Here is a 19,552-nt window from a genome sequence, read left to right as displayed (position 1 = left end):
CATTCACATAGCTTTTCGTAGTTGTCGATAAAGCATGCCTCACCACTTTTCAAAATGTGCAGTATGGTCCCCAGTTGTAGTAATAGCTAGGTTTTTGTTTCTTTAGACGAATTATACATTTAACTTATTCATTAACTTGTTCATTACAACTATATAAGCAAATGTATTAACGTTCTCAAGGAATTGACTGTCTTGGCCCTTATTAATGGGGAACTAATTAAACCCCAGTAATTAATTTCATCAAAGCAATGATTGCTCAATATGCATGACTTGGGAAATGATAAGATATGGACTAGCACATTTATTTGACCGATAGCGAGAATTGCCATGTGGCAGCACCAATACCATTGCTTTTTTTATTCAATTCTTCCATGGAGGATGGTCGGTTGAATTCCGGCATCTCCTTTTCTTACTACGGCTCAACTTCTTCAGCAAGTTCTATTATCCTGCTTTCCATGCTCAATTTAACCTAGTTTGACACATATATATATACAAGTATTATATTATATTTATGCAGGTTCTCTTTTGAGTTAAATACACAATTCAGAAGGTGCAGCAGCAGACCAAGATTTTATTTTCTTCATCCACAGTATGAGTACAATCAAGCACAAAAACCCATTGAAGATGCTTTGATTTTATGTAAGTTCATCTCATCCCAAATATTTTTTAGTAAAACAGACTACTTTGATTTGGACCAAGACCATTAAATATAGAATACAATCCTTCTCCTTAAATATACCTAGATACTGTATATTATCATCAATTACTTCGCCCAATTGAATTCTCTTGCTTTTAACTTGGGAGTTTTGACGACAGATTTCGCGTAGCAGCCCTAAAATTCTTGTCCAATATTCTTCATGAGCTATATATAGAGGTCACTTATATAAGAATCCTATGAATTACATATCACCTAGCTTTCTTTGAGTTAATTTATGTATAAATTTACATGTTATTCGCTACCTGTCTCTATTTGGGTAGATCGCCTTTCAGAAATTTCTTTAACTAGAACCCACCATTTTTCTAGGAACAAGAACGATCTTTTCTGCATATTAATATATTCTTCATCTTTCTTAAGCAAGTCTGTTTTCGATTTATCCTTCTTTGGCTTTTTTGGACAAGCAGATGACTGAGGAAAAGCTAAATCAAGGAAAGATTTTGTTCGAAAATTTATCTGGTAAAGAGAGAAGATTGAGCAAACCGAGTGGATAAAATTCTCTCTTGTTCATCAGAATGAGAGACATAAAATGATTGCAACTTCTAAAGAAACCGATTCTTCCACAAACCAAGAAGGAAATACAAATGATGGAAAAGTAACTAAGGCATCCTCTAGTTCATCACCATGGTTGAGGTTGAAGGATCCGAGAATTGTTCGTGTCTCTCGGGCTTTTGGGGGTAAAGATAGACACAGCAAAGTTTGTACTATCCGTGGACTAAGGGACAGGCGTGTGAGGCTTTCGGTACCGACTGCTATTCAATTGTATGATCTTCAAGATAGGCTAGGACTTAATCAGCCGAGCAAAGTTGTTGATTGGTTGCTTAATGCAGCTAAGCATGAAATTGATGAGCTTCCTCCGCTTCCAGTTCCCCCAGAAAGCTTTGGCCTAAATCATCAAGCAATGCTCCTTTCTCATCATGAACTTGGCACTTCCCAATCGAATAAAGAAGGATCCAAAATGAGCAACAATGTCAATTGGGAAGATCCTGGAGGGTTAATTCCCAGGTCAAGTTTTTGGAACTCTGATTCTTTTTGGCGGTCTAAGTCCAAAGAAGCTTTGAAGGAGGACACAACAAGTGAAAAGGAAAATTGGACGAAAAGAAATGAAGAGGAAAAAGAAGAAAGCAGTGAAGGTCATCACGATCATGGAGAAGTTTCAACAAACAATTTCTTAAATAGAGGCAACCAAAATTCGTTACCAGGTTTACTCAACAATAATGCCGTGCCATATGGTTCATACTACCATTTCGAACCTTCAAATTTTCCTGTATCTCATTTAGGAAGCCATGGATTTACATCCCAACAAACAGAAGATCATCATCATCATCATCTACACAACTCTCATGTTGCACCATTTCTTCCATCCACACTTTCCCTATCATCTGGGTCTCAAATTTTGGTATGTCCACCTGGAACAACAACACAGACTTTGTTCCCTTCTCATGGTGCAGCTTCTGTTGAGATTGATCCAAGGCAATTGAACCAATTTCAGATGGTGAACAGTGCAGCTTCACAAAACTTATTAACAAATTCAATGTCCCCACTGCCATACTCTTTGAACCAATCAATGAGACCTTTCCACTTCAATATGACACATAGGTTTCTTCATTCAGACACCAGCAGAGGAAGTACTCAGGCTGAGAAGGAGCAAGAATATCCTCCCAAATGATATGAAATGCAAGAATGGTTTGAAATGAAAAAGAATTTTTCTGAGAGAGGAAGAAGGGAGGAGGAGGAAGAGGAAACCAAAACGGCCTCTCCTTCAAACTAATTGAAAAGGCATTGCATGCTGGATTGTGCTAATTCTGGGCTCAAGAAAGAAAAAGGTAACCCTCAATTTTTTTTTTTTTACTCAATGACATTGGATTGGCATCCTACATTTCCTTAGTGTGGTGCAGATATTTGGCTTAAGCTGTGATGATCAAATTATTATTTTATCATGTTTGGGTTTTTTCTTTTTTTCTCTTTTTTGCTTCAATTGAGTGACTATATGGAGTGACTATGAAGTTCATTTTTCAAACTTGAATATTAGAAAGAAAAAAAAAAAAAAAAGAAAATTAAGAGGTTGTGTGATGTTAAGTATTAATGTTTTACTGCCAGTGATCATATAAATACAGCATAAAGTTCTTACAATTAATGTTTAGCAGTTGACCTGACTGCAGTGGAGAACTGGAGGTAAGCTGTTTGTACAGTGGAAGTGCAATGAGTTGTGATTAATTATGACACTTGCATGTGGCATCTATTCTATTAATTATGACACTTACAAATATTTTAAGATAGATATAATCTACCCATTTCTTAGTTAAATTATGGTTATATGAGAATTTAAAATTTTTTAATTAATTATTTATTTTGTATGTTCTAAGTAAGACATTATATTATAATTATATAGTTTTTACGAAATTTTCACTAAAAAAAAAGGGAAAGAGATAACTAAAGTTCTTCATCACCAATCTAATTCATTGGCTTTTTTTTTTTTTTTTTTTCTCGTTAAACCAGAATGTGTTTGTGTGGAAACTAATTTACTTCTTCAAGTTTTCCCCAAGATTGGGTCATATTGACTAAATTATACAAATCTATTGAGCCCTTTATGTTTTTAGATTGGTTAATTACTTCTTTATTTGTCTATTGTCAACCAGCTATATATATGCATAGTATATAAGTCATGTATGTATATTTGTTTATTATCATACAGCTTAGATGAAGTTTAAGGAGCTGATGAGAATGTAGAGACAAAAGCATTCTAGAAAAAACAAATGACTTATAATTGAAAGATTTTTGGCATGTTAATGAACAAGTCTTATTAATATAGAATCCATTCAAAGCTCTGTCAAATATATTGAAAAGCATATATATAGTTTTGTGGTCCTTATAATTACTCATTTGAGACAAGAGAGAGATAAATCAAGAAATGATAAATAGGGTTTGCAGATGTATTGATCATCTTGTTCTTCTAGAAAAAATGCCCAAACATCTTTGACGTTAGGACCCATAAACAGAATCGTTTGTCTTTTCAAAATGCATATACATATATATATATATATATACTTAGTCTTGTCTGCTACAGTGTTGCTTTTTTTCTGCTGCTTAGGGTTCCATACACACATGCACGTACATATATATCGGGATTGGAGAAGCTGAGGCACTTCTTAAAGCAAAAGAATAATAAGTAACTGCTAATTTATTTCTGTTGCTTCCATTATTATAAATATTCAGGTCATGCAAAATTCAGAACATATGTTTTCTCCAATTAGTATCGGGATATGCATATGGCTTTCAAAATGGCACATTAAGTAAACATAGACAAAAGTGAAGGAACCATTGAATCACTCAGGTATAGTGCAGTTAATTTTGAAACTTCTGTCTTCATGGCATTGCTAGCAAGAATATAAGGCACTATTCAAGTTTAATTGGGAGAAGCGAAGAGTACATATATATATATATATATATATAGAGAGAGAGAGACACACACACATATATACATACATATAATTCTTTGTTTGTATGTGCATATGCCTTATACCTTTAAAAAATAATATGTATGCCTTATTCTGAAATTTACTTTTAAAAATATGTATTTGTATTCAAATATAAATATATATATTTTGGCGTAGTTGTGATTTCATATAACCTAAATAGTTCTCCGTGATCTCTCATTTATAATTTTGCAAAGTATTCTTGCTAGTTCCTAAATTCTTTTTTTTTTTTTTTTGTCTTTTCAAATAACTTATAAATTTATAGAGTATAATCAGTGACCAATAAACATAAAAAATAAAATTGAAGAGTTGTGATTATATTTTAGAAGGCAATACATTCAGTAAAAATGTGAATTTCATAAATTATTAAGAGAAAATCACATGGAGAATACTATCACATATTAATTTATATTTAGCTTTAATTTGATATGTACAAGAACATATCCATTATTACTAGTCCTCATATATACATGCTACACGCGTTTTTTTTTTATTTTTTTAAATATAAAACACATGAATCTATTAGGACCTGTACACATGTTGAATTGTCATTTTTGTAATGTACTTATATTAATTTATTTCTTGTTCAATTTTTAATCACAGGGTCTTATTCTAACTTTTATATTAGTCTTATTATATATAATGAGTCGTAATTTATTATGCGTAAGTTATCATCGTGCGACTTCACAATTCTTTAATAATAAAAATTCAGTTTTTATATTTACAAAGTACGGATAAAATTTAAACTATTAAAGAATTCACAATAAAAGTTATAATAGTTCAATACTGTAAATTACATTATAATTATATAGTAGAATAATAGAATTTGATGAGTATTTTTAGTGGCTTTTGAAAGTTGAGACTCTGAAAACTGAACACTCTTTCATTAGCACAGATTTCATGAGACTAACAAAAAATAACGAGAAAACTCTAAAATAATTTTGTGAAAGACATAAATTTCTAACTTGAAATTTATTCATAAAAGTTAGGGGGTGAACTACACTCTCCTAATGAAATAGATGGATATTCTTCAATATTTAGAAAAAAAATTTCAAATTAGTACAATAAATTTCTAACTTTACATAATAATATTTCTCAATAAAAAATAAATTAGAATATGATCTTGGTACTATTAAAAATCTTATTTAAAGTGCTATCAAATCTGTTTTAAAATTATACTAAACAATAGTTGTAAGGACATTTTTCGGCACCATAGGACGGGCCAAAAATCATGTCCTAATTTTGTGATGTAATGGCTCCAAAATCAATTTTCTCTCACTACGTCACAAACCCTAGTTAGCGATGATTTTGATATAATAAGAAAGGACTCATGAAGAGTTTTTTAGTAATTTATAGTTTATTGCTTAAATCTATTTAAACAATACACTTATTGTAAAACAAACTAAGAAAAAATTATTTATAAAAAATTATATTCAAAATAATTTAAATCTGAGTATTAAACTTATACCAACGCAAAAATTATACTTAATATTGACCTTAACTTTAGATTTCTATCGGTGAATCCTTGTCTCCTCCTTCATATTTGTCAAGAATATTCTTCAAAACTTATTTAGGAGAAAACTAGGGTTTAATATTTTAAAAAGGTATTTATATTAGTTTATTGATATGGTATTATAAAGAAAGTTTAATACCACGACATCATTTTCTCCTTTCTCTTTTACTTGTTATTTTTATTTTTATATTTTTGTTGTTATTGTTATTATTATTTTTTATAAGGACAACAACAAAATAATAATAATAATAATAAATAAATAAATAATAATTATTATTATATGTATCATGTAAAAAAGAAGAAAAAAAGAGAGGAAAGAGGAAGGACGGGCCTGAAAAAGCCCAGCCCATTTGTTTTTCTTAGACCCAAACCAAGCTGAAACTCAAAAGTGCAAAGTCTTTCCAAAATCCAAAGCCAGCCCAGAATTCAATCTGGTCCACTCCTCAACCGCCTTCTAAAAGCAATGCCGTTTGGAGAAGGGCTCTGTTTCTTCTTCTTTTGGTTCCCAAATCAGCCTACAGAAGCATTGATCAGAATGGTGGTGATATTTCTTTTATTTCTTCTACCTCGTTAACGATGATGGGATCACGACAACCAAAGTAGATATCAGAATGGTGGCGATAGAGCAAAACTGCGGTACATGGTAATGTTGGTGATCGCCAAAACTTGAATAATTATGGGTTGAAGACGATACATGTGCTACCCAGGTGGTGTTGTTTGTCTGTCTCGTGTGAATCTTTCTAGTATGTTTTCATCTTGTTCTATTCAGACATTAGGTGCTTGTTTATGTCTTTATCTGATGAGCATCAGTATACAGGATTAGTAGAAGTCATGATTCAAGAATGTTCGCATGTATTATTCTATGACAGAGTGAATATTTTTCTCAAAAATAATATATATATATGTATATAATTTAATTTAATTTAATAATCTAAAACTAAAACTTATAAAACTATTTTGTTAAATACTAACTACTTAGTGATATAATTATATTAGAAAAACATTAATATAAGCTAAAAAATAATCTTTTATTGTCTTATTTATTTTTAAATGATCTTTTTCTTAAATTAATAATTATTTATAATTTAAAACGTACATATCACAATTTATTTACAAAATATTACAAATATTTTGAGCAAACATCACAATTTAAAAATAATATAATTCGTTGTTTGTGGAAAATGCGGCATGCCACCTGGCTTTTCTGCATTGTCAGTGTTGATGGGGTTATGGATCGGACAGGTGTCAAATGGAAATGACAGATTCAGGCTTTTCTTATGCACAACCCAGTGACCTTAACATTTCCTTTCTTAAATAATCATCTTCTCCCTCTCTTTAGCCTCTATAAGAAGAAGCCCCTACTCTTCCTCTCTCAAATGCGGAACGCCGTTCTTTCCTTATGTATCTCCATGTCATTCATCTCGTCTGAATCGCGAGGTTTAGCGAGGGTTTAATTCAATTTCGACCTCGAAAACATAATCTAATACATGCCCCACACCTCATTGAAGCTCAATTACTTTATACTGCTCTTGTTCCTCGATTAGGGTTTCATCCGCGATTTATATCTACTCGGTGGAGCTCAGTCCTCGGGGTCTCTTCAATCTTGGAATTTACTCTTACGCTCAAGAACAACTTGCGGTAAGCTCTCAACTACTTTCGACAACATTATCGAGCTGCTTTTCAATTTGAGTTGCCTTTTTGTTCGAAATGTGAGTTTTTAGGGTTTCTTTTGTCTAGTTTATGTGTTAAGTGCTCCATTCGGTTGCTGAGGAGAGTTCGAAGGGAAATTCAACTTTGAATTTTTCCCAGTTTCTGTTTTTGTTATTGGAAGACACAATTTTCGTTATTGGAAATATTTCGAGGTTTTATCCGGTGCTGAATAAAAATATCGAAGTCCCTCGCATTTCTCTCTTTTTAGAAAAAAAAAAAAAAAACAAATAAAATAAACCCACGATCGCATTAGGGATTAACTTATCTTGTTTTGGTTTCTGTTAATGGAAGTTTTTAACATTCGAAAACTTGACTTCTTTTCTAATTCTGTTTAAGCAGCCAAAAGATGCCCGGGCGCTGATCAATGATTTTGTGTAGGCATGCGAGTTTTTGGGGTTTCCTTAAGAAGAATGGTACTCTTGGATGAAGCTACTTCGAGTGAAGAAGTGATATGAGGTTTTGAATATGAGCAATGGGGGTGTGGAGAGTGTAAGAGAACATGAACAACTGCAGGCAAAAAGAAAGTTTAATGAAAATGAATTCCCCCAGGCACTTGCAAGAATTGCTGTAGCCCAAATATGTGAGAGTGCAGGGTTTCAGACTTTCCAACAATCTGCTCTTGAGACATTATCTGACTTAGCAGTGCGGTACATTCAAAACATAGGGAAAAATGCCCATTTCTATGCTAATCTAGCAGGTAGAACAAGTGGTAACATTTTTGACATCATCCAAGGGTTGGAGGACTTGGATTCTGGACAGGGGTTTGCTGGTGCTTCTGATGTCAATCAATGTCTTACCAATTCAGGTGTGGTTAGGGACATCATTCATTATGTTGGTGATGCAGAGGATATTCCGTTTGCTTATTCTCTTCACCATTTCCCAGTTGTAAGAGACTTAAAACGAGCTTCTAGCTTTATGCAGATTGGAAAGGAGCCTCCTGATGGCCACATTCCTGCTTGGCTGCCTGCTTTTCCTGAACCTTGGACAGACGTTCAGTCAGAAAAGGGAAAGGAGAAACTGGTTGATTTTCAGACAGGTAAGATTGAAAAGCCTACACAGCATAGAAAAACAGAAAGGTCTTTGTTGAATTTGCAGCATTTTTCTTTGGGTAGGTTGGAAGGACCTTCCTTGGGAGACAGTAAAGTTTATGCCAAGGAAAAACAGTTAGCAGATGGTAATCCATTTCTTTTGGCACCTCTTCGCTTTGGGGAGAAGGAGGTGTCTTCTGTTACCCCTCCTACTAAGCTTTCCAATGAACCAACAATGAAGAATTATCTTGCTGAAAATCATGTTATCACTAACCATGTTCCGGTGTTGGAGACGTTTGCTCCAGCTATTGAAGCAATGAAGAACAGGTTATGTGATTCTGGGAAACAGCAAAAGGAGCTTTCAATCCGGAGGCCTCTAGTGCAATTCAAGATTGGAATCCCAAATAAGTCCTTACGTACATCACTAGATTTTAGTTCAGAGAATAAGGGCCTCCAGAAGATTGCTTCTTGGTCCGGTAAGGATGATGATAAGAATGACAAGAAAAGGAGGGCTGAGAAAATTCTGAAGGAATCTATGGAGAAAATGCAAGAATTGGCTCAGTTGTAAAGTAGTTTTGATTAGGTTCTGTATACTTTCTTAGATCACTCAGGAGTAGCCGGTTCCAGAGTAGTCAGAGCAAAGACTAATGATTATCTGCATTGCATATGAGCTTGTAGGATGGATGTATGAACTGCCAGAGTGAAATGTTCTCACTTTTAACAAATTTTTGAGGTATGTGCATGCCAGTTGCCATGGTTGACCCTTGTTCATGAATGATTCTTTTTTAATTCAAATTCTTGCTTTTGTTTTTCTTTAACTGTGAATGGATAATCTGAGATTAGAGCTTCAGGTTCCTTCTGAATTTTGCAATCCTCATGTATATGATGTTCTTGTAGGTGAATCTTTGTACAACATTGGTAATTTGTATTATCAATAAACAACATATTACTTATATCCGGTCTGAATTGTATGATTATCAGAGTTTAAAGTAGAGTTGGATAATGAGATCATTTTTTCTGTTCAACTCTAAGCAATTTTCCTAGTTCTTGGAAACTACCTTTTGGCTGTTATATGTGCTTAATCATAGGTGCTTGGCTTCATGAACTAGGTAAATTCTCAGCATAATGGAGTTCGATTGAGGAAAATAATTTTTTAAAGGATTTTTTAAAAAAATCTGTTGGTTAACTCTACAGTTTATACACTTGAATATTTGAAATTTATATATTAAAGGCTGTGAACTATACGTCAAAAAAAGTCCTACTTCTGATTTCCTTTAGTCGAAATACTTTCTGGAATTGGAGAAAACATTACTAGGAAAAACAATGAATTACGGAAAATACAGAATATAATGATATTCTAATTATTTTAGAATGATAATTATATTCTAACAAAATCGTGATGCAAATGAAACTGTGAAATTGTTTTGCATCATCACTTTCATATTTAGGACTCATTAACAATTGGAAATATTTTTGTCCTATGCTCTTTTCTAATTTGTTGTCTGGACCAATATTATGGTTCAACTTTTGAGTATTGGACCCTAAGATTCTTTTGGTTATGTAAATTGTCAAATATTATGTAAATTGTCAAAATCATTTACTATGGCAAGAACTTGCCAAATACTTTGCCTTAGTATTTTCTTTTTTCTTTTTGCTATAAGGTTCTTCACTTGCAGATATTTAATAACTACAGGTATTGGATAATTTTTGTGATAATTTTGCATTGGGTTAAGAATGCATTCAGGATCCCCATTATTTTCATCATAATATTATACCACATATCTTCAACCATATCCATTAATTTGTTTTAGGAATTAAGGTTGGAATTGCATGCAGTATTTAAACTTTTCCAGTACTCGATTTATGGTGCCCACTTTAACTTCTTAAGTCATTTGGTCATTAGCAAAATAGTCAATAAATCCCTTGTGATAATCCTTGATCTAGTCTGAACCTCTACCCCTATGGGGTTCATGCCCACCTGTATGTTCATCATTTCTTTTATAAATGTACAATGTTTTGATTCAGAAACAGGGTAGCTAATGGCATAGGGATTGTATATTACTTTATGTAGATTGAACTAAATAATCCAGTTCTGACAAGTTGCTAAGGTCACCTTCCTCTCAATAAAATATTCTCTTTTCCATAAAAACAACAAAGAAGAGATAAGAAGAATCCAATGTACCTTTTGATATGCTTAGCTATTCAAGATTGAACACAGGAGGTAGACTGTACAGCATTGTAAAATAACTAAAAATGTGCAATCTTCATGCAAGTAATAATGATTGAAATGTCAGAATAGATGTGAACATTGCAGATTTCTTTGAAGATCTTTGCATTATTATGAAATCTTAACAAATAATAACAACCATCTGCCAGGTTCCTTAGACATATACTCCTGTAGAGAAATTAGGTTCAAAGAATTTGGCTTTGGTTTTGAGAAAAAGAAGGATGTGAAGAAGAGAGAATGAGAGACAGAAGAGAGAAACAGAGAGATGAGTTGAGAGAATAATTAAGAATTTCATCTATTCATTCACTGCTGATTCAATATCAGATTTTTTGGTTTTTTTCCAACTACAATCTCTTTTTATCTCTCCATTCGGAGAATGGAGGAATTGCAATTTAATACAACACAGAAATGTCCATAACAGAAAAAGTACAATAGTGGCTAACTACTCTAGATTCCTAGAAACCAATCGACGATTAGCTGAATTAGTTTGGGTAGATACTGCTGACCTGGTTTCCAGATTATTTGGTTACCGTTTTGGGTGGGAGTGTTTCTGTTACAGCTTTAACAGCTTAACTTAATTGTCTGGTGTTGCTTCTGGCAGATGTGGACTTTGGAATTTTATGATCCTTACAACAACCTCCCTTTCCTCATGAAGCTTGTCCCAAGGTTTAAAGTTTGGAAACTTTGTTCATCTTCCCAAGATAGCATAATCTTGCTCCAAGTCCAAGAACTGTTGCAAAACTTGCAACATAATGTTAAGACCTAAAACGAATAATTGTTAAAGTTTATTAGAATTAGTTAATTGTTTGTTTTGATTACTGAAAATTAGCAAAAAATTAGTTGTGATTAGATTGATTTGTGTAATATCATCAACTATAAAAGCTGTAGTTGCAATTGTTTTGCATCCAAGAAAAGATTAATGAAATTTAAAATTTCTTTCTTTACTTCTTCTTTCTCCACAATTTTTCTGTGAAGTTCTTTATTCAAAACTTCTTTCTTTTCCAATGTTTCTCAAATCAGAATCTAGTATCCCGACAAATGGTATCAGAGCAGTCATTTCTTGGAGATTTTTACTGATTCTCTGTCTTCATCTAAACTCTACATTCTTTCTGCTGCTGCTTTCCTCTCTGCATTCCCTATTATTTTCTAATTTTTTCTTTTTTTGCAACCCAGCCTCTAGATTTCAGTATCCTAGCCAAGAACTGGAGTCATGAATGTTACATCGGAGCTCCAAAGTCTAGATACGAGTTTTGATGGAATTGGGATGATTTTAAGATTAAGCCTGCTGAACATAAAGGGAATCATCTCAAATTGTTGAGAGAGCTTCAGCTTGAGAAATAAGTTGCCACACAGGAGAATCAACGTCAGATTGACCAGAGAATTAAGTTGTTGTAGATGGAATTACAATTGTTGAGCAGCAGTCTTTTCCTTCAATCTACATCAGCCCATTTCTTCCTGTTCAATAGAATTTTTAACCTGTGTAATCACCATCAATCAGCTTAAGTCAAAGTTGGAGTACCAACAATGATCGGACCAGAGGATAGGACGACTAGAGACTTCATCAAGTTATTGGCAACGAATCTGCTTTTGCATTTGTTTCTATCGAGTTCACCTATTATCTTCACCTGTGCATTCGACTGACATGGAGCTGGAGATTCCAGATTTACTCTCAAATTCACCTGCAGAAAAGAATCCATCAAATCAAATTCTCTTTATTCTCTTGCCATCATATTCATTCTTAGGGAATCTCAAGCTTGGTGTTTATGGACACATGCAAGCTTCCATTGGCGGAGATGAAATCTGGTGAGGAGTTCGGGAAGAAATTGGAAATCTGTTGAGAAAAATGGTGGGCCATTTAAATGTTAACAGAAATGGGTAGCCATTTATTTGAGGGACTGTAGAGACCAGGTGTTTGTAAAAATATCCCTGTCAAATAATTGGGTTTGCTGGCAACTATTGGGATTTACAGGACAATCCATCATGTTTGCACATGATAGAGATGGATGTGCTTCGAATAATGTTTGGGTATATACCAAATTTCATCGTAATCAAACTAGTCTAGCTACATTGGTTGATGTTTTTGTCGCTTGACCATATTTAACTTCAAATTTCTCTATGGGAACTGATTATTTGGCATTAGAATATGCAACTCCTCGCTATGGATTCATGTTTGTTCAATGTCACCATTGATTATGGTGATAATGAAGACTTGGGTGATCTATGAGTTGCTTCATTTTCATCCTTGAGGACACAATGCCTTCATGGGGGGAGTAATGTCAAGACCCAAATTATGTTAAGAGTTTGTTAGAATTAGCTAATTGTTTGTTTTGATGACTGAAAACTAGCAAAATGTTAGTAGTACTTAGGTTGATTAGTGTGCTATCATCAACTTTAGGAGCTGTATTTTTTTATTGTTTTGCACCTAAGGAAATAAGAATGCAATTTAAATTTCTCTCTACAATATTTCTACTTCGTCGAAAATTTTTTTGGGAAGTTCTTTCTCCAAATCTTTTTTCTTTTCTAATTTTTCTCAAATCAGGATCTAGGATCCTGACAGCAGCCTCCTTATTTCTGAAGGTTAAGAAAGCCAATGTATAGTTGCTGGAAGTTTTGCAATTTTAATTTATTGGAAATTGTGATTGTGACGAGTACTAGGAGTAATCTGGAGTTGTTGATCAACTTATTGAATTGGAGAAAACGTCCTGGGGAAGTGTCCCTTTTAACATGAGCACGATACCCTGTATGAAGACCATAAGAGTTGTATATGAGAGCAGCTGAATAACATCTTTTAAAGCAACAATTCATGGATAGATATTGTGCAGCTGTAGCTTGAGGAGAAGAAATTGCGCTGAATCAAAGGTTGGTACTGAGTTTTTTCACGATGGGAAACTTGTTTTGTGCATATCTTTTGAAGTTGTAATGTTGGACAGCAAAGGACTTGCAATTTACAGCGAAACCAATGTAGATAGTTCTGAGCTCCGGAGTTATATTTGTCATGTATCTTCTTGTGTATGGTTAATACCAACCATCAGTATCTGCTGAAAGAGGGTCTGATGCATGGTAATTGGTGAGTATAACTAGCAAAAGGCCCTGTTGTTTGACCGAAAATCTGTCATCTAAATAATGGAACTCTGAACCGCAGTTTCTCAGAGTAGGACTTGGTGTTTTGTGCCAATTCTGTAAATTCCATTATTGTTCTGCATGTATTTGATCTTCTTTGTTTGTTTTCTCATCTTCCTTCTTAGTTTTGGCAGAAAACAATGATGTTTTGAAATATAGCATTCCTGCTTGAAGTAGATATTGGTTCGAATTTAGGCATCTACTGAATGATATTCTTTTTTGGAAAACCCAAAGTGACATTCGGGTGAGATGTCTTTGTCTACATGTCTGAGTGTGTAACACTTTGGTAAGTGTTCATCTTGGCAGACGTTTCATCTTGACTATGTTTTGTATATATTGTTGGTGTACTATAAGATTAAGTTGTATTTCCCCTTCTGGAGCCTGCTCTTTCTTCAATCTTGACTAGTGTCATGAGTTTTAAATATGGTCCTTGTAGTCTTCTTCTTCTGAGGAAGGGAAGAATTTCAACTCCAACCTGATAGATTTGTAAAAATGTTAATTCGACGGTTATTCATGCTGCTTAATCCCATAATTTTAGGATATGCATTTAAGCTTGGTTATATTTTTCTTCTTTCTTTCTTTCAACATTGTTTGAGTTAATCCTGTTATCCAATTTTTCTGTCCAAGGTAAGTTCTTTATTTCTGGATCTCAATGATTTTGTTTGATTGCATGGTTTACCCACACTGGTTTACCATACGTCATTGTCTCTTTTCATTACTCTTAATAAACTATAAATATAATGAGGCATTATTTTCTTGCGTCAAACCATCAGCCACGGTCTTCAGATGTTTTGTAACAAGAGTTTTAGCGGGTTCAGGATGATTCAGGCTTGTATGCTCTATTGTTGTTGCTTTTTATTTTCTTATTTTCTTAATGGCCAATGTTTAATTTGAATGCAAAGACTCAGCTTGTTGGTGACATACTATTTTCCTATTCCGTACTAGCTTTGGATGATTCTTCCTTATGATACTGTTATCTTCTTAAGGAAGAGTATAGGGTTTTCTTTATCTTTTTCCTGCAGAAACATGGGCTCTCCAGCCCTCTTCTCTATAGTTAAAGTGGCTGATGGTCATAATTTGGAGCTTGTTAGCCCCACTGGATTCTAGAGAGACTGTAGTTTAATTAGGAGAGCAATGATTTAGTGACAAAGTTTTCTTTCCTTTGGTGTATAAAGAATGCAGTATCTGCCCGGTCTTTGAGGCCGAACAATGAACTCCTAAGCCCCTCAGGTTTCAAGCTTGCTGGCCGGATCTGCCAGTTTCACTCAAAGACATGCTTGATCTGTCCAGTCGTGCACAACACACAAGCCATTAGGAAGAGCTTTTTGGTTTCGTTCATCTTTTCTTTCTCTTTCAGTTTCTTTCTCCTCTTGTTTTTGTTTTATGGAAGGCATGGGAAAATGGCAATTAGGGTTGGGACTGACTGGGATAGCATGGTATTTCCTTATCAGAGCAAGCCCGGTTCACATTAAACTGAGTCCACATAAACTGTGTTGGTTTAAAGGAAGATTTTTGTGTTCTGAGCTATAAAAAATCCTCCACGTGGATATGTTTTGTTGCAGTAACGCAGTGAGAGTTGATATTTTAAGAGCCAAAAAGATGCATATATCTTATTGACTAAAATATACACGTATGGTAATAAGCTTCTAGTGCAGATTTACATTCTAGCACAGGGCTCAATTTCTTGCCAAGTGTTATTGTGATATACCCAAAAAAATCAAAAACTGAAAGCTAACAACTTCAATTTGTTATCTTCCTTAAAAGAAAACTGCCTATGGGACTTAAAGTAATTGATTGAAACCAGTTAGATTTGAAGCACTACCTGCAAAACAGTTTTCTGCGATGGACACCAGGCCTGCCTCTCGAAGACACTATCTCACCACACACAACTTCACTTATCAAGTCTTTGAAGATCAATCGCTCAATGTCCAACGCTATTGCCGAAATTTCACCTTGACTATCTTTGAATCTGAAAGGCTGGTGCATCAAGTCTTCCCGTAAGATGCTTTTGAGACTGTCATCTTCGTCATCCAAAAAGCAGTTTGAGTTGTTAGCTTGTAGGCGGTCTATCTCTGAACACAAACTTCTCAGAATGCGTTGCCCTCTTGGTCTTTTCTCTGCAAGCATGCTTGATGAAAGCCACTGATTTGATGAACTTTCCAGCAATAACTGCTGGGCTAAAATTTCATTGACAGTATCAAACACTAGTTTCCTTTGGGCTTTCTCCACGTGCATTATCTGGCCACCTCTTTTACCAATGTGTTTGTCTTTTAACAACCTGGTGCCTTCCTTGCTTCGTTCGAGGACAATGAAAAGGTTAGGATTTATCGGAAGGCTTGACTGATGAAGCTGGGTTGTGATTATGCTGGATTCTATATTTCTGAGAAGACCTGATGCTAACAGTATCTCTGAGATGTATTTATGATCTGGATTATTGTTGTTGCAGGAGCAGGGATTTCCAGCAGTGATGAGTTCCTCATGACTGAGGTTGGAATTTAGAAGATTGTCATTCTCAGAACATAAAGTGTGTATAATGCAGCTGGAGAAGTGATTCAGATCCTTGGGGATCCAATCTGCTTCTTCTGAACTTACAAGCTCCTCCTCATCTGCAGAAAATTTAAGAAAGAATTTATCAGCGAGAAACCCTGCATTTGTGCCAAAAATAACAGAGAACTTTCTCTTCGCTACAGAGATCTGAAAAGATTCTGTCTCCTGCCTTGCTTAGTTCTCCTTTTAAAGACCCAGTATTATTATCTACTACATTCCTGACCGTTTCTCTTTCTTATAGTTTTTTAACATTAAGATGGGCTTGTATATGTTAATGTAGATTGAAGTTTCACTGAAGTGAAATAGAGGCTGCAAGTGCCTACCTTTAAAGACATTTGAAGTCTTCTTCTTCACGGGAGATGGTGATTCATCTCGGTAGAATGTTGCATCAAGAACAGAAACAGGACTTGGTTGTTCCAAAGAAACTTTTATGGGTTCCACCATTAGTCTCTCTTCATTAAACCTTGATTCTGGATGCTAAACGAGAGAAAACAAAAATATGTTAGATACTAATGAAATTAAGTGAAAGATTTGAGCCACAAAACTAAGAATACTCACTCTTTGTTTTTGGCTGCCTTGCTCAGATAAGGTGACATTTATCCCGTTAGATCTATCTGCACTGGTGATTTCAGTGTCAGCAGTTGAGGCTATGCTTATATTGCTCTCAGATTGTACAGAACTAGTGTCACCCTGGTGACTAAACTCCCTCAAATTAGTACTTTCAGTCAGTTGGTTGTCAATTTGCTGCAAATTGACAGATCGTCCTTTGTACTTTCTGCATGGGGACCCTGATTCCGTTTTCTGTCTATTAGGCTGCCTTCTGGTCCTGCTCGACTCTGATGATGGGATGGTGTAGCGAGAATGCTTCTCTGACCCAATCTTCTTCTGTTGCAATCTCAGGTTCATATTTCCTGAGCCTTTATCCGACTTGGTGTTATCTCCTGTAGTGGGTGGAGTCTCCTTCGAAGTGTCTATTAATCTGAAAGTTTTTACAGTGGTATTCTTATCCATCATAGTTACATTTTGAGTGGAAGCACCTCTAAGAGTGGTCGATCTTGGAGTTAGATCTTTAGTCATTTGCTTAACAGTCATCATCTTTCTTGTATCTCCAGAATCACCAGTCTGGATTCTACGGAGACCTGAACGACTTACTGCAGAAGCCAAATCTGTGGCTTTCCCATCACATTTTGCTGGTTTAATAATGACAATTGGGGATTTGAATGTCTTCACCGCTTGTGCCCCCTTAATGGCGGGTGAAATTTGGTTGCTTGAGGTCTGAACAAGACTGCTTCTTGTCTGCGAAACCAAATTTGAAGTACAATCTTTTCTACTCTCTAACACCTCTTTTGTCTTCTGCATTGCTTCAAGTATCTGTTTAAGAGCTCGGAGATCTTTTCCAGACTTCTTGAACTCAAGTTGTGCCAATCTCTTCTCAATTTCACCGTAAACAGAAAGAGAAGAGTTTTCGACCTTTGATGCAGTCTTTAAAGCTGGTGTTTGGCCCTTGCTCCCTTCCTGTTGCCTCCATGGAGCCGGTTCAATTGGACATCTGGAGCTTGCAATGGGCTTCTTCACAGAATCAGCATTTCTAAGTCGTGGTGAGGTGGGTTTCTCATGAGAATGTTGCCTGGGGGAGCTAGAAGTCCAGTTCTGCTTGCTATCATTGGTTTTTCTTGATGATTTTGAGAAGGGATCACATATAACATCAGAGCGGGACTCAGTTTGCCCTGTCTGAATATGATTATGCGTTGGAGAGTCTGGGATAATTTCCAAGCCCATCAGCTTGGCTACAACACTAGACGGTCTTCTGTAACTTCCGGGTTCTTGCTGTTGGTTCAGGTCGTCCCCCTTCTCCCTACACAGATCTCCTGGCAGACAATTTGATTTCCTATCAATGGTGGAACACCTTAAGGAGCATTCTCTACTATCTAATGACAGCCTGGGAAGCTCTTTAAGTTTGATGGTGGATTTGAGTCCATCTCTGGATTCTCTCCCATCACAAGAGAACCTGCGAGTGTCCTTGGCTGCTACCAGAGAACCATCCTTCCTTTCATTAGAACTCCAACCTGCATCTCCAAGTCTAGGAAGATATCGACATGATTCATTGAGATTGGAAGGTCTAGTGTTGGCAGATTTTGGCTGCTGCATAGGCCTGGGAGAATCTATATATTTCAAGTTCTGATATCCAGCTTCATTTTTGGCTGCAGTTCTAACAAGTATACCTCGTGCTTCTCTGTGAATGGAGTCTTTGACAACATCGCGGAGGTCAACAGATTTTTGGCTCAACTGAGGAGAATCATCAAGAGACTTTCGGCTCAATTGAGGAGAACCATTTGGTTGATAAATTGGGAATTCTCGGGTAGATATTTCGGGGAAGATTGTGTGGCTAAAGGCGGGTGATTCTAGTTGAGATGTTCTGTTGTAGTCCATAGATGAGAAACTAGACGAACAAGAAGAGGATGAAAATGAAGTTTTGGATGATTCAGTGGAGACCCCGTGTTTCTCTTTGACAGACTTCTTCATATTTCTGTCCTGCAATTTTGGGTTATATCAACTTAAATGACATTAATGTAGACCTCCAAACAAAAGGAAAGTAATTGAAAATTCAGTTTCTTACAGGTATAGTCTTTTCTGATGCATTAGTTGGCTCATTCATACGGTTGCCACTTTGACCTGAGAAAGGCCTTAGTGTGTCAGCAACGCCAATACTTGTGCTTATGCAACTAGTAAGCAAACTCGCATGAATAATTTATATACATTACATGCTTGTTTAGCATATAGAAGAGAAGCTAAATTTCCAAAAGCTAAACCAACTTTCATGTGGGTAAATTACCGATGGGTAAGTAACTAGGATTGAAAACCATAAAACTACACATTCGTCCATTATCGTGAGTTGAAGAAGCAGAAAAAGAGGAAGTTTACCCGGTGGAAGTGCCTTGGGGCTATGGCCAATGAGGCGTCGAGATCCAAGAAGATGATGGCGGTCGAAGAGATGAAAAATGCCATTCATGCAGCCAATCTGCCTGCGGAGATCCGGGTTGTCATCTGACATGGTATGCAGAAGCTTTGCAGACATGTTGGTTTCTTTGTTTGTTTGTTTTTTTTTTTTTTTATCAAGTAAAGAAAGAGAGAGTAGTCATTTGGGTTTTGAGAAATTTGTGAGGAGAAAAAGAAGATCCCAAATAGTTTAGGATGAGGAGGATAAGGGGAAGAGGG

At 35.4% G+C, this 19,552-nt stretch overlaps 3 protein-coding genes across 8 annotated transcripts; 2 read left to right on the top strand and 1 right to left on the bottom strand.

The window, feature by feature from the left end:
- The first annotated feature begins 311 nt into the window (after positions 1-311).
- PTF1 (plastid transcription factor 1) lies at positions 312-2,564 on the top strand. Its single transcript, XM_022049721.2, has 2 exons — positions 312-639; positions 1,123-2,564. The coding sequence occupies exon 2, from the start codon at positions 1,245-1,247 to the stop codon at positions 2,382-2,384; it is 1,140 nt and encodes a 379-aa protein (XP_021905413.1). The 5' UTR covers positions 312-639; positions 1,123-1,244; the 3' UTR covers positions 2,385-2,564.
- A 4,473-nt stretch (positions 2,565-7,037) lies between these two features.
- On the top strand, positions 7,038-18,954 carry LOC110820140 (transcription initiation factor TFIID subunit 8). 5 transcript variants are annotated; one of them, XR_015818148.1, is made up of 3 exons: positions 7,038-7,342; positions 7,754-9,175; positions 16,236-18,954. XR_015818148.1 is itself a non-coding variant. In XM_088216986.1 (2 exons), the coding sequence occupies exon 2, from the start codon at positions 7,880-7,882 to the stop codon at positions 9,008-9,010; it is 1,131 nt and encodes a 376-aa protein (XP_088073112.1). In that variant the 5' UTR covers positions 7,038-7,342; positions 7,754-7,879; the 3' UTR covers positions 9,011-9,213. The 5 variants fall into 5 exon arrangements, 1 of the variants encoding a protein (XP_088073112.1); XR_015818150.1 differs by lacking the exon at positions 16,236-18,954 and adding an exon at positions 11,843-12,744 and having other exon boundaries at positions 7,793-9,175; XR_015818147.1 differs by lacking the exon at positions 16,236-18,954 and adding an exon at positions 11,843-12,744.
- On the bottom strand, positions 11,066-19,412 carry LOC110820109 (protein LONGIFOLIA 1-like). Of its 2 annotated transcripts, none has more exons than XM_088216985.1 (6): positions 19,259-19,412; positions 18,954-19,009; positions 16,895-18,868; positions 16,660-16,813; positions 15,612-16,395; positions 11,066-11,431 (listed from the first exon to the last, which is right to left on the bottom strand). In XM_088216985.1, the coding sequence occupies exons 1-6, from the start codon at positions 19,410-19,412 to the stop codon at positions 11,425-11,427; spliced, it is 3,129 nt and encodes a 1,042-aa protein (XP_088073111.1). In that variant the 3' UTR covers positions 11,066-11,424. The 2 variants fall into 2 exon arrangements, with proteins under 2 accessions (XP_088073111.1, XP_021905192.2); XM_022049500.2 differs by lacking the exon at positions 11,066-11,431 and adding an exon at positions 13,338-14,264.
- Positions 19,413-19,552: the final 140 nt, after the last annotated feature.

Source organism: Carica papaya, chromosome 1 (assembly GCF_054855325.1).
Source record: "Carica papaya isolate Zhongbai chromosome 1, ASM5485532v1, whole genome shotgun sequence".
Classification (NCBI taxonomy): domain Eukaryota; kingdom Viridiplantae; phylum Streptophyta; class Magnoliopsida; order Brassicales; family Caricaceae; genus Carica; species Carica papaya.
Note: the sequence above shows the minus strand (reverse complement) of the source record. Positions and strands in the feature narration are given on the sequence as shown.